The 15,616-nt window shown below is 43.2% G+C and overlaps 2 protein-coding genes across 7 annotated transcripts in view; one reads left to right on the top strand and one right to left on the bottom strand.

Annotated features, from left to right (window-relative positions):
- LOC139553803 (rho GTPase-activating protein 15-like) overlaps positions 1-7,901 on the bottom strand; it is a 64,875-nt gene extending 56,974 nt beyond the window's left edge. Inside the window, exon 1 of one of the 5 annotated variants that reach the window (XM_071366519.1) lies at positions 7,750-7,901. The gene's annotated coding sequence lies outside the window, so the exon portion shown is untranslated. The remainder of the gene's footprint in view (positions 1-7,749) is intronic. The other 4 variants (XM_071366510.1, XM_071366488.1, XM_071366503.1 and 1 more) reach the window with 4 other exon arrangements.
- Positions 7,902-8,418: 517 nt separating this feature from the next.
- Positions 8,419-15,616, top strand: part of mars1 (methionyl-tRNA synthetase 1) — a 57,034-nt gene continuing 49,836 nt past the window's right edge. For both annotated transcript variants that reach the window (XM_071366421.1, XM_071366413.1), the window contains exon 1: positions 8,419-8,650. In XM_071366421.1, the coding sequence (XP_071222522.1) occupies positions 8,548-8,650 (103 nt within the window). In that variant the 5' untranslated portion in view covers positions 8,419-8,547. The remainder of the gene's footprint in view (positions 8,651-15,616) is intronic.

Raw genomic sequence — 15,616 nt, 5'->3', positions numbered from 1 at the left:
ATAGATAACACACACATAGATAACACACACATAGATAACACATAGATAACACACACATAGATAACACATAGATAATAAACACATAGATAACACATAGATAACACATAGATAACACACACATAGATAACACATAGATAATAAACACATAGATAACACACACATAGATAACACATAGATAATAAACACATAGATAACACACACATAGATAACACATAGATAATAAACACATAGATAACACACACATAGATAACACATAGATAATAAACACATAGATAATAAACACATAGATAACACATAGATAACACACTCATAGATAACTCATAGATAACACATAGATAACACATAGATAACACATAGACAATAAACACATAGATAACACATAGATAATAAACACATATATAATAAACACATAGATAACATATAGATAATACACACATAGATAACATATAGATAATACACACATAGATAAAACATAGATAATAAACACATAGATAACACACACATTGATAACACACACATAAATAACACATAGATAATAAACACATAGATAATAAAATACTCAGTTAGTAGTGGTGCTAGCAACATCAATACTCAGTTAGTTGTGGTGCTGGTGACATCAATACTCAGTTAGTTATGGTGCTGGTGACATCAATACTCAGTTAGTTGTGGTGCTGGTGACATCAATACTCAGTTAGTTATGGTGCTGGTGACATCAATACTCAGTTAGTTATGGTGCTGGTGACATCAATGCTCAGTTAGTTGTGGTGCTGGTGACATCAATACTCAGTTAGTTATGGTGCTGGTGACATCAATACTCAGTTAGTTGTGGTGCTGGTAACATCAACACTCAGATAGTTGTGGTGCTGGCAACATCAAGGATATGGTGGCGTGGGCCATGCACATACAGATGTACTTCCTTCATTTGATCACTATGCTGTCGCAGAGAACTTTCCTGCATTGCAGGAAATGGAAATGTTTTGTTTTTCGAGTTTTAAAAAGGCTTCTAAAGTTTATAATTTCCACTTTAAAATGTCAGACTTAATTTATCCTTACAAAAAATGTATCACCCCCTACAAAATGTATATTAATTGATTAACAGTTGGCCCTCCCTGCCCTGCAATGACACTCCATCCTATTTGGATACAACGTGACTGTGTGTGTGTGTGTGTGTGTGTGTGTGTGTGTGTGTGTGTGTGTGTGTGTGTGTGTGTGTGTGTGTGTGTGTGTGTGTGTGTGTGTGTGTGTGTGTGTGTGTGTGTGTGTGTGTGTGTGTGTGTGTGTGTGTGTGTGTGTGTGTTTCAAGGACAGCTTTTTTCCATCTACGTAACATTGCAAAGATCAGAAACTTTCTGTCCAAAAATTATGCAGAAAAATGTATCCATGCTTTTGTTACTTCTAGGTTAGACTACTGCAATGCTCTACTTTCCGGCTACCCGGATAAAGCACTAAATAAACTTCAGTTAGTGCTAAATACGGCTGCGAGAATCCTGACTAGAAGCAAGAAATTTGATCATATTACTCCAGTGCTAGCTTCCCTACACTGGCTTCCTGTTAAGGCAAGGGCTGATTTCAAGGTTTTACTGTTAACCTATAAAGCGTTACATGGGCTTGCTCCTACCTATTTTTCCGAGTTGGTCCTGCCGTACATACCTACATGTACGCTACGGTCACAAGACGCAGGCCTCCTAATTGTCCCTAGAATTTCTAAGCAAACAGCTGGAGGCAGGGCTTTCTCCTATAGATCTCCATTTTTATGGAATGGTCTGCCTACCCATGTGAGAGACGCAGACTCGTCTCAACCTTTAAGTCTTTACTGAAGACTTATCTCTTCAGTAGGTCATATGATTGAGTGTAGTCTGGCCCAGGAGTGTGAAGGTGAACGGAAAGGCTCTGGAGCAACGAACCGCCCTTGCTGTCTCTGCCTGGCCTGTTCCCCTCTCTCCACTGGGATTCTCTGCCTCTAACCCTATTACAGGGGCTGAGTCACTGGCTTACTGGTGCTCTTCCATGCCGTCCCTAGGAGGGGTGCGTCACTTGAGTGGGTTGAGTTACTGACGTGATCTTCCTGTCTGGGTTGGCGCCCCCCCCCCTTGGTTTGTGCTGTGGTGGAGATCTTTGTGGGCTATACTCGGCGTTGTCTCAGGATTGTAAGTTGGTGGTTGAAGATATCCCTCTATTGGTGCGGGGGCTGTGCTTTGGCAAAGTGGGTGGGGTTATATCCTTCCTGTTTGGCACTGTCCGGGGGTATCATCAGATGGGGCCACAGTGTCTCCTGACCCCTCCTGTCTCAGCCTCCAGTATTTATGCTGCAGTAGTTTATGTGTCGGGGGGCTGGGGTCAGTTGGTTATATCTGGAGTACTTCTCCTGTCATATCCGGTGTCCTGTGTGAATTTAAGTATGCTCTCTCTAATTCTCTCCTTCTCTCTTTCTTTCTCTCTCTCGGAGGACCTGAGCCCTAGGACCATGCGTCAGGACTACCGGGCATGATGACTCCTTGCTGTCCCCAGTCCACCTGGCCTTGCTGCTGGTCCAGTTTCAACTGTTCTGCCTGCGGCTATGGAACCCTGACCTGTCCACCGGACGTGCTACCTGTCCCAGACCTGCTGTTTTCAACTCTCTAGAGACCGCAGGAGCGGTAGAGATACTCTTAATGATCGGCTATGAAAAGCCAACTGACATTTACTCCTGATTATTATTTGACCATGCTGGTCATTTATGAACATTTGAACATCTTGGCCATGTTCTGTTATAATCTCCACCCGGCAAAGCCAGAAGAGGACTGGCCACCCCTCATAGCCTGGTTCCTCTCTAGGTTTCTTCCTAGGTTTTGGCCTTTCTAGGGAGTTTTTCCTAGCCACCGTGCTTCTACACCTGCATTGCTTGCTGTTTGGGATTTTAGGCTGGGTTTCTGTACAGCACTTCGAGATATTAGCTGATGTACGAAGGGCTATATAAAATAAACTTGATTTGATTTGTGTGTGTGTGTGTGTGTGTGTGTGTGTGTGTGTGTGTGTGTGTGTGTGTGTGTGTGTGTGTGTGTGTGTGTGTGTGTGTGTGTGTGTGTGTGTGTGTGTGTGTGTGTGTGCTCGTGTGAGAGAGAGGGTGGATCTGCTCAATACATTTTGTTATCCTGTAGAGGATGTTGCAATCATCCTCAACCTGTTGACTGATTTGCTAAACACCTTTGTAGCATGTGACTTTCTGGAAATATTCTCCAAACCTCACTGGACTATTCAGAAATAGGTTGATATTCATTTAAAGTTTTTCACTTTCCATGTATTTGGATTTCATAGTGTTTGACTTGTGTTTGAAAAATAGATTTATATCATTAAAAAAAAAAGTAAGCTATAACTGCATTTTTTTGCGTAGGTTTATGCAATGTGTTGTAATTTCTAATCCTTACTAATGCTTTCTAAAATTCCCTAGCGGGGTCATAACAGGTTCACGACACACTCTCTTTTTTTTTAGGACCATTAGGGACAGGAAGCTTAGCATTACAATAAGTCTACGTCCCAAATGGCACCCTATTCCCTATATAGTGCACTACTGCACTCAGGGGCTCCCGAGGGGCGCAGCGGGTCTAAGCTATTGCATCTCAGTGCTAGAGGTGTCACTACAGACACCCTGGTTCGAATCCAGGCTGTGTCACAACCGGATGTGATTTGGAGTCCCATAGGGCGGCGCACAATTGGCCCAGCGTCGTCTGGGTTTGGCCGGTGTAGGTCGTCATTGTAAATAAGAATTTGTTCTTAACTGACTTGCCTAGTTAAATAAAACATTTTGGCCCTGGTCAAAAGAAGTGCACTAAATAGGGAATAGGGTACCAGAGGGCTCTGGTCAAAAGCAGTGCACTAAATAGGGAATAGGGTACCAGAGGGCTCTGGTCAAAAGCAGTGCACTAAATAGGGAATAGGGTACCATTTGGGAGAAAGCCTAAGTCAACCTGACATCACCTTACCTTTCATTGTATGTTTTGTTATTAAAACACCTCTGACTTCAGAGGAACAGGACGGATTGTCAGGCTGTTGCTTATACTGTTCCTTTCTGGAGAACAAGAGTGCAAGGTGTATAAATCTCTGTTTATAAGACATGAAGGCGGAAAAATCTTGTCCGTTTTCCAGTAATGGGTTAGAATAAGAACCCAATGTTTCATTCCCAGAAGTCTCTTGAACTCAAGCAGCACTCCAACACAGCAACCTGTGGCTGCAGAGACGAGAGGCTGGTTGAACCTATAGATACCCACATCATTGGCTGAGAGCCCCAGTCTGAGGTTGTGTCCCAAATGGCACCCTATTCCCCTATTTGAGCCCTGGTCAAAAGTAGTGCACTATGAAGGGAATAGGGTGCCAGCCCTGATCAAAAGTAGTGCACTATGAAGGGAATAGGGTGCCAGCCCTGGTCAAAAGTAGTGCACTATGAAGGGAATAGGGTGCCAGCCCTGGTCAAAAGTAGTGCACTATGAAGGGAATAGGGTGCCAGTTTGGAATTCAACCTGACTCCCACTGGCCTCCATGCACCATCCCAGAAGCCTGCAGCTCATCCATTGATGTTGCTGATGAAGAGCACAGAGACCATTGATCCACCAGGGATGGGGGGGAGGCAGGGAGCTGTCACAAGCTATCAGCCAAGTCAAAGACCCACTTTCTGCAACAGTAACATCGCAGTGTGAATCAGTCACAGAGCGTGTGATGTGGCCAGGGACCATTGCAGTGCATTAAACCTCCCTATAGCCAGTGCAAACTCAAACACTGTAGCAACACAGAGAAACAGGTTCAGAGCACAGTGTATGGTATAAACAGCTGAAACGCCTGTGGATGTTGTAGTGTATAGTATAAACAGCTGAAACGCCTGTGGATGTTGTAGTGTATAGTATAAACAGCTGAAACGCCTGTGGATGTTGTAGTGTATAGTATAAACAGCTGAAACGCCTGTGGATGTTGTAGTGTATAGTATAAACAGCAGAAACGCCTGTGGATGTAGTGTATAGTATAAACAGCAGAAACACCTGTGGATGTAGTGTATAGTATAAACAGCTGAAACGCCTGTGGATGTGGTGTATAGTATAAACAGCTGAAACACCTGTGAATGTAGTGTATAGTATAAACAGCTGAAACGCCTGTGGATGTAGTGTATAGTATAAACAGCTGAAACGCCTGTGGATGTAGTCTATAGTATAAACAGCAGAAACGCCTGTGGATGTTGTAGTGTATAGTATAAACAGCTGAAACGCCTGTGGATGTAGTGTATAGTATAAACAGCTGAAACGCCTGTGGATGTAGTGTATAGTATAAACAGCTGAAACGCCTGTGGATGTAGTGTATAGTATAAACAGCTGAAACACCTGTGGATGTGGTGTATAGTATAAACAGCTGAAACGCCTGTGGATGTAGTGTATAGTATAAACAGCTGAAACGCCTGTGGATGTAGTGTATAGTATAAACAGCTGAAACACCTGTGGATGTAGTGTATAGTATAAACAGCTGAAACGCCTGTGAATGTAGTGTATAGTATAAACAGCTGAAACGCCTGTGGATGTAGTGTATAGTATAAACAGCTGAAACGCCTGTGGGTGTAGTAGTGTATCTTGTAGTGTCCTGTTTTGTCCTGTTTTGTCCTGTCCTGTTGTGTCCAGTTTAGTCCTGTCCTGTTGTGTCCAGTCCTGTTTTGTCCTGTTTTGTCCTGTCCTGTTGTGTCCAGTCCTGTTTTGTCCAGTCCTGTTTTGTCCTGTTTTGTCCAGTCCTGTTTTGTCCAGTCCTGTTTTGTCCTGTTTTGTCCTGTCCTGTTGTGTCCAGTCCTGTTTTGTCCAGTCCTGTTTTGTCCTGTTTTGTCCTGTTTTGTCCTGTCCTGTTGTGTCCAGTCCTGTTTTGTCCAGTCCTGTTTTTTCCTGTCCTGTTGTGTCCTGTCCTGTTGTGTCCTGTCCTGTCCTGTTTTGTCCTGTACGGTTTGTCCTGTCCTGTTTTGTCCTGTCCTGTTGTGTTCTGTCCTGTTTTGACCTGTCCTGTTGTGTCCTGTCCTATTTTGTCCTGTCCTGTTGTGTCCTGTCCTGTTTTGTCCTGTCCTTTTTTATCCTGTCCTATTTTGTCCTGTCCTGTTGTGTCCTGTCCTGTCCTATTTTGTCCTGTCCTGTTGTGACCTGCCCTGTTTTGTCCTGTTCTATCCTGATTTGTCCTGTGCAACTTCTCTCTCTCTCTCCATAAAAGTTCAATGCTCCAGACACTCAAACTGATAGAACTGAGCTTAAAAAACAGTTGAACTTAGAATTGACCAAAGTTACCTGGTTACCTGGTTACCTGGTTACCTGGTTACCTCCTTAAAACCTACTTCGTAGGATACCCCTCCACTCTGCTCATACAGAGAGAAAGATGACCAAATGGAAAGAAAACACAACGCTTATAACTGTTTCCATTGCATATGATCATGTGCTTTTCTTATTGGCTGTACTTTTAGTCAAAGTAGTGTAAGTGCAACATGCAAATGTGCAGTAGGCTAGGCTTCAGACAAAGAGCCTTCTCTGACAGTCTTAGTCACACTTGCTTCAAACCTTTTAATAGATTCTATGATGTCATAGTTTCTGTGTTTGAACTGAGAAAAACGGATGGATAAAATGGAGAATGCTAGAATACTATTCTACTGCAGTGATGAAATATAGAACAACTGAAGTAAGTGTGATGATGGCCTCTGTCCCACAAACTCAAAGCTGAGTTCACTCAGTCCCACAACCTCAAAGGACACCTCAGCTATGCTTCATATCCTGTTCTAAGTAGATTTTCAAGAGATTTTTAAAAATGTATTTAACCCTTATTTTACCAGGTAAGTTGACTGAGAACACATTCTCATTTACAGCAACAACCTGGGGAATAGTTACAGGGGAGAGGAGGGGGGATGAATGAGCCAATTGGAAGCTGGGGATGATTAGGTGTCCATGATGGTATGAGGCCCAGATTGGCAATTTAGCCAGGACACCGGGGTTAACACCCCTACTCTTATGATAAGTAACATGGGATCTTTAGTGACTACAGAGTGTCAGGACACCCGTTTTAACGTCCCATCCAAAAGACGGCCCCCTACAACTGAAACGAAACAAAATCATACAGGATGTCGAAACAATATGAAGAGAACTTCTTTGGTCAAAAATGTTACATTCTTGTGGTGTGTTATGGTTGAGGGAAAAAATGAAAATGATGAGCATTCAAATTTGACAGCACTAACAAAACAATGTGTGTTATATGTGTGTAATAAAACATAGTTTACATTTTAAGTTGAGCCTCTGTCAGTAAGGGCTAATGATGATCTATATCACCCAGTAGCCTACACCTGCTCAGCTGCTCCAGACACCACAACAGCTTGGGATGGACACTCATAAATAGTGCAAATAGTTTAACTTGGCAATTTCACCAAAGTACTACTGACTACATACAACCACGAAATTATTTGTTTAAATTTAAATTATTATCTATCCATAGTCTATTCATAGAAGAGTTGTTTAATCATGATTTTCTGGTGTTTCAATGTGTATTATTTACTGACAATAACACAAGAGTTCTGAAATTAAAGATATAGTTGCAAAAGGACTCAATAACTTATAGGCTATATAGTAACTGACAATTCCAATACATCGCTAACTGACAACTTGTGAACCACATAACAAAAAATATTTATATTTTACATTTTCTAAATTACTTTCCAGAATAAAATATATAAATATTGTCTCTAAATGCTAGAACAACCTAAAACAAGCAGTTTCTCACCTTTAGGAGGTCGGTGCGGTGTGTGTCATCAATTATTTTGCTATTAAAAACGATGATCCCAGGGTACACTAGCGAGCGACACGATATCCTCCGAAAAAATCGCATCCGCATCCTCCAGTACCTTGCGATATTTTCAGCATGGTCGCTTTCTCCTCTTGCCTGGCTACCCAAACTCCTTAAACACGTCAAACGCTACGCCACGCCCACGGACGTCAGTTTCTCCTCTGATAGGGCAGCGGAAGAATTCTGTTTGAGTCGTCAGGCAATTTGTCCTCTGTCACGTGATGCACCTTTAAAAACGCTGATCGAGTTGAGCTTTCGATGGGTATAAAATGTGCACAGTTGCATGCACTTTTACAAGACTTATATCTTCACTCCCTGTGTAGGTTATTATAATATTCATTCTCGTTCAGATGCTAAAAAGATCTGTCTAGGCACATCAACGTATTTGGCCACCGATTGGTTCAAAATATCCCATGTGATTTTGCATGAACCAATCATATTTTGTGCAAGGAGCGCGTCAGTTTGTTGTAGCTACGTTTCAATACACGCTGATGGGAATTGTGGTCCTTCATAGTCTGATTTTACAGGTTTAACACATGTCGCGTACTCCAGAAAACTTCAATGTGCGCCATTTGCAAAAGGGGAAGCTGAACCCTGGTTGCATCAGCGCGTTGAGTAGCACTTACCGGCTGAGTTGCATGCTGTTAGATATTTACATTTTCTTGTAATTTCCAGTACTTTAGCAAGTTATATCTAGGTATTTCAGTCCAAAGGCAGTTGAATAGAGGCAGCTAGATGAAACTATTCGTGAGTGACGGAAATCCGCACTGTGTTAAGGTGCTAGCAGTGCTCGGATTTACTGGAGTCAAATGTGACGTTAAACATGTCAACCACGAAGGTAAGAGAATAACGTTAGCTAGACGTGCTAGGTTGCTAGCTAACTGGCTAACACATGGTGTATCAGATCATTGGTACCTTTACATGTCCCGTTGGTACCTTAAAAATAAAATAAGGACACCACTAGGATGGTTAGCTAGCAGATTTGTTTTTCTTGTAAAGAGGAGCCATTCATTTCATGGAGCCTGGCCATCAGGTTTGACACTGACCGATCAGATCCATGTACTCCTCTACTGTGGAATGTCAAGATTGGTTGAATCTCAGAATAGAAGATCAGTATTCGGGATTGAAGGCTAATGACAAATACACCCAAGTACAATCAGTGAGTCACAGAGCTGGCAAACAAGATCACACACACACACACACACACACACACACACACACACACACACACACACACACACACACACACACACACACACACATTAATTAATGAATTGACCCACTTGACCTGTGACAGCTGAGAACTGACCAGAAAAGGCTACAGCTAGGTCTATTGCCATGATTGTGTTGTTCCAACAATATAGAGTACTGCTGTATGCCTCTTTCCCACCAGGTGAACACAATGTAGAGACAGTCCTCTGCATATTTAGTCTACTGGCTTTACATTGTTTACATGGAATGCAGTCACTGAACAAATAACACAGACAGTTAGAACTTAGGTTTCTTAGCACTAGAACCTCCACAGGCCAACGGCCACTGACGTTTTGATTTAGTAAAAAATAAATAAAACCTATGTCCTGTTTCTTCCCTGACATTTCCTAAATGTTTGTATTTTATACGGCTCATTTGTCAGAGTTTTGAAATCACAAACAGAGAAGTATTTAGAGCCTTTTTACCTGTTGTTTGTCTTCACATCTTTACCCAACTTAACTCCCAAGGCAATCTGCTGTAGGACGTTGGTACCCAGCCAGGCGCTAATGCAATCTGCTGTAGGACGTTGGTACCCAGCCAGGCGCTAATGCAATCTGCTGTAGGACATTGGTACCCAGCCAGGCGCTAATGCAATCTGCTGTAGGACGTTGGTACCCAGCCAGGCGCTAATGCAATCTGCTGTAGGACGTTGGTACCCAGCCAGGCGCTAATGCAATCTGCTGTAGGACATTGGTACCCAGCCAGGCGCTAATGCAATCTGCTGTAGGACGTTGGTACCCAGCCAGGCGCTAATGCAATCTGCTGTAGGACGTTGGTACCCAGCCAGGCGCTAATGCAATCTGCTGTAGGACGTTGGTACCCAGCCAGGCGCTAATGCAATCTGCTGTAGGACGTTGGTACCCAGCCAGGCGCTAATGCAATCTGCTGTAGGACGTTGGTACCCAGCCAGGCGCTAATGCAATCTGCTGTAGGACGTTGGTACCCAGCCAGGCGCTAATGCAATCTGCTGTAGGACGTTGGTACCCAGCCAGGCGCTAATGCAATCTGCTGTAGGACGTTGGTACCCAGCCAGGCGCTAATGCAATCTGCTGTAGGACATTGGTACCCAGCCAGGCGCTAATGCAATCTGCTGTAGGACGTTGGTACCCAGCCAGGCGCTAATGCAATCTGCTGTAGGACGTTGGTACCCAGCCAGGCGCTAATGCAATCTGCTGTAGGACGTTGGTACCCAGCCAGGCGCTAATGCAATCTGCTGTAGGACGTTGGTACCCAGCCAGGCGCTAATGCAATCTGCTGTAGGACATTGGTACCCAGCCAGGCGCTAATGCAATCTGCTGTAGGACATTGGTACCCAGCCAGGCGCTAATGCAATCTGCTGTAGGACATTGGTACCCAGCCAGGCGCTAATGCAATCTGCTGTAGGACGTTGGTACCCAGCCAGGCGCTAATGCAATCTGCTGTAGGACGTTGGTACCCAGCCAGGCGCTAATGCAATCTGCTGTAGGACGTTGGTACCCAGCCAGGCGCTAATGCAATCTGCTGTAGGACATTGGTACCCAGCCAGGCGCTAATGCAATCTGCTGTAGGACATTGGTACCCAGCCAGGCGCTAATGCAATCTGCTGTAGGACGTTGGTACCCAGCCAGGCGCTAATGCAATCTGCTGTAGGACATTGGTACCCAGCCAGGCGCTAATGCAATCTGCTGTAGGACATTGGTACCCAGCCAGGCGCTAATGCAATCTGCTGTAGGACGTTGGTACCCAGCCAGGCGCTAATGCAATCTGCTGTAGGATATTGGTACCCAGCCAGGCGCTAATGCAATCTGCTGTAGGACGTTGGTACCCAGCCAGGCGCTAATGCAATCTGCTGTAGGACGTTGGTACCCAGCCAGGCGCTAATGCAATCTGCTGTAGGACGTTGGTACCCAGCCAGGCGCTAATGCAATCTGCTGTAGGACGTTGGTACCCAGCCAGGCGCTAATGCAATCTGCTGTAGGACATTGGTACCCAGCCAGGCGCTAATGCAATCTGCTGTAGGACGTTGGTACCCAGCCAGGCGCTAATGCAATCTGCTGTAGGACATTGGTACCCAGCCAGGCGCTAATGCAATCTGCTGTAGGACATTGGTACCCAGCCAGGCGCTAATGCAATCTGCTGTAGGACATTGGTACCCAGCCAGGCGCTAATGCAACTCTCTCCTCACTGAACGAATGACAGATGGATAATTGTGCACCTTACTTCACAATTGAATTTGAATTAGGCCTAACTGAAAGATAAGGAGGGTTGAAGAGGTTGATTTAATTTAGAGAGACAATAGTGTAGTAATGAGTTTATTATACCTATTTATCAGCAGTAAATAATTAGTGCCTTGAGGGTTGATACCATTCTCTTTTACGGTTTACTTTGGAAAAAGAAACAGCTTAGGAATGTTTTATTTACTATAACTTTATTACTAATCACATTTATTGTAAGGGAAACGAATACATGTTGCAGTAAGACTTTATAATACTGCTAAACATATCCTTGACTCTATCCAGCGACGCCAACGATTCCCACTGAATGAATGGGCGACGATTGGGCAAGTTATTTCACAATCAAATGTAAATGAGGTCTAACTGAAAGTGAGGACGAAGAGGTTAATTTAATTCAGAACAACAATAGTATAATGATGAGTTTGTGTTATTCGTATTTATCAGCCGTTGGCGCTCATGTTAATAATTTGACCGGGTTGATACCATTTTTAGTTTGTAAAAATAAGCTGTTACAAGACTGATTTATTTACTGTAACTCTATTACTAATCAAATGTATTGTAAGGGAATTACAAACAAGCTTTGTGTTGCAGTAGTAGGCCTTTTTAGAATAATGTAAAACATGTCGTTGACTCTATCCAAGTTGATGAGCGGGAAACAAACGGTGCCAGTCAACCTGCCCATCCAAACTACACCAAAACTAATTTCACACATAATAAGAGTCAGCCTGTAGACAAGATTCAATTGACAATAATCTGATGAGTGACAATATTAGGCCTATCAGTTGTCAAATTGTACATGAAGAGATGGGAGCATCTTGTAATTGACAGATGCAGTGAAAGGATATAAAAAAAATATATACTGACTTGCCTAGTTAAATAAAGGTAAAATATATATGTATGTGTATATATATATATACAGTGGGGAGAACAAGTATTTGAAACACTGCCGATTTTGCAGGTTTTCCTACTTACAAAGCATGTAGAGGTCTGTAATTTTTATCATAGGTACACTTCAACTGTGAGAGACGGAATCTAAAACAAAAATCCAGAAAATCACATTGTATGATTTTTAAGTAATTAATTTGCATTTTATTGCATGACATAAGTATTTGATCACCTACCAACCAGTAAGAATTCCGGCTCTCACAGACCTGTTCGTTTTTCTTTAAGAAGCCCTCCTGTTCTCCACTCATTACCTGTATTAACTGCACCTGTTTGAACTCGTTACCTGTATAAAAGACACCTGTCCACACACTCAATCAAACAGACTCCAACTTCTCCACAATGGCCAAGACCAGAGAGCTGTGTAAGGACATCAGGGATAACATTTTAGACCTGCACAAGGCTGGGATGGGCTACAGGACAATAGGCAAGCAGCTAATTACTAATCAAATCTCCAAATTACAGTTGATCACATTTATTTATTTATTTATTTTATTTCACCTTTCTTTAACCAGGTAGGCTAGTTGAGAACAAGTTCTCATTTGCAACTGCGACCTGGCCTAGATAAAGCATAGCAATTCGACACATACAACAACACAGAGTTACACATGGAATAAACAAAACATACAGTCAATAATACAGTAGAACAAAAGAAAACAAAAAGTCTATATACAGTGAGTGAAAATGAGGTAAGTTAAGGCAATAAATAGGCCATGGTGGCGAAGTAATTACAATATAGCAATTAAACACTGGAATGGTAGATGTGCAGAAGATGAATGTGCAAGTAGAGATTAGAGGTCGACCAATTATGATTTTTCAACGACGATACCGATACCGATTATTGGAGGACCAAAAATAGCCGATGCCGATTTTTACAATTTATTTGTAATAATGACAATTACAACAATACTGAATGAACACTTATTTTAACTTAATATAATACATCAACTATATCAATTTAGCCTCAAATAAATAATGAAACACGTTCAATTTGGTTTAAATAATGCAAAAACAAAGTGTTGGAGAAGAAAGTAAAAGTGCAATATGTGCCATGTAAGAAAGCTAACGTTTAAGTTCCTTGCTCAGAACATGAGAACATATGAAAGCTGGTGGTTCCTTTTAACATGAGTCTTCAATATTCCCAGGTAAGAAGTTTTAGGTTGTAGTTATTATAGGACTATTTCCCTCTATACCATTTGTATTTCATATACCTTTGACTATTGGATGTTCTTATAGGCACTTTAGTATTGCCAGTGTAACAGTATAGCTTCCGTCCCTCTCCTCGCCCCTACCTGGGCTCGAACCAGGAACACATCTACAACAGCCACCCTCGAAGCATCGTTACAACTACTCCAAGTCTCAGAGCGAGTGACGTCACCGATTGAAACGCTATCCGCTAACTAGCTAGCCATTTCACATCGGTTACACCAGCCTAATCTCGAGTTGATAGGCTTGAAGTCATAAACAGGTCATTGAGAAGAGCTGCTGGCAAAACGCACGAAAGTGCTGTTTGAATGAATGCTTACGAGCCTGCTGGTGCCTACCATCGCTCAGTCAGACTGCTCTATCAAATCAAAGACTTAATTATAACATAATAACACACATAAATACGAGCCATAGGTCATTAATATGGTCGAATCCGGAAACTATCATCTCGAAAACAAAACGTTTATTCTTTCAGTGAAATACGGAACCGTTCCGTATTTTATCTAACGGTGGCATCCATAAGTCTAAATATTCCTGTTACATTGCACAACCTTCAATGTTATGTCATAATTACGTAAAATTCTGGCAAATTAGTTTGCAATGAGCCAGGCGGCCCAAACTGTTGCATATACCCTGACTCTGCGTGCAATGAACACGAGCATATACCCTGACTCTGTGTGCAATGAACACGAGCATATACCCTGACTCTGCGTGCAATGAACACGAGCATATACCCTGACTCTGTGTGCAATGAACACGAGCATATACCCTGACTCTGTGTGCAATGAACACGAGCATATACCCTGACTCTGTGTGCAATGAACACGAGCATATACCCTGACTCTGCGTGCAATGAACACGAGCATATACCCTGACTCTGCGTGCAATGAACACGAGCATATACCCTGACTCTGCGTGCAATGAACACGAGCATATACCCTGACTCTGCGTGCAATGAACACGAGCATATACCCTGACTCTGTGTGCAATGAACACGAGCATATACCCTGACTCTGCGTGCAATGAACACGAGCATATACCCTGACTCTGCGTGCAATGAACACGAGCATATACCCTGACTCTGCGTGCAATGAACACGAGCATATACCCTGACTCTGTGTGCAATGAACACGAGCATATACCCTGACTCTGTGTGCAATGAACACGAGCATATACCCTGACTCTGTGTGCAATGAACACGAGCATATACCCTGACTCTGCGTGCAATGAACACGAGCATATACCCTGACTCTGCGTGCAATGAACACGAGCATATACCCTGACTCTGTGTGCAATGAACACGAGCATATACCCTGACTCTGTGTGCAATGAACACGAGCATATACCCTGACTCTGTGTGCAATGAACACGAGCATATACCCTGACTCTGCGTGCAATGAACACGAGCATATACCCTGACTCTGTGTGCAATGAACACGAGCATATACCCTGACTCTGTGTGCAATGAACACGAGCATATACCCTGACTCTGCGTGCAATGAACACGAGCATATACCCTGACTCTGTGTGCAATGAACACGAGCATATACCCTGACTCTGTGTGCAATGAACACGAGCATATACCCTGACTCTGTGTGCAATGAACACGAGCATATACCCTGACTCTGTGTGCAATGAACACGAGCATATACCCTGACTCTGCGTGCAATGAACACGAGCATATACCCTGACTCTGTGTGCAATGAACACGAGCATATACCCTGACTCTGTGTGCAATGAACACGAGCATATACCCTGACTCTGCGTGCAATGAACACGAGCATATACCCTGACTCTGTGTGCAATGAACACGAGCATATACCCTGACTCTGTGTGCAATGAACACGAGCATATACCCTGACTCTGTGTGCAATGAACACGAGCATATACCCTGACTCTGCGTGCAATGAACACGAGCATATACCCTGACTCTGTGTGCAATGAACACGAGCATATACCCTGACTCTGCGTGCAATGAACACGAGCATATACCCTGACTCTGCGTGCAATGAACACGAGCATATACCCTGACTCTGTGTGCAATGAACACGAGCATATACCCTGACTCTGCGTGCAATGAACACGAGCATATACCCTGACTCTGCGTGCAATGAACACGAGCATATACCCTGACTCTGTGTGCAATGAACACGAGCATATACCCTGACTCTGCGTGCAATGAACACGAGCAT

Source organism: Salvelinus alpinus, chromosome 2 (assembly GCF_045679555.1).
Source record: "Salvelinus alpinus chromosome 2, SLU_Salpinus.1, whole genome shotgun sequence".
Classification (NCBI taxonomy): Eukaryota; Metazoa; Chordata; class Actinopteri; order Salmoniformes; family Salmonidae; genus Salvelinus; species Salvelinus alpinus.
Note: the sequence above shows the minus strand (reverse complement) of the source record. Positions and strands in the feature narration are given on the sequence as shown.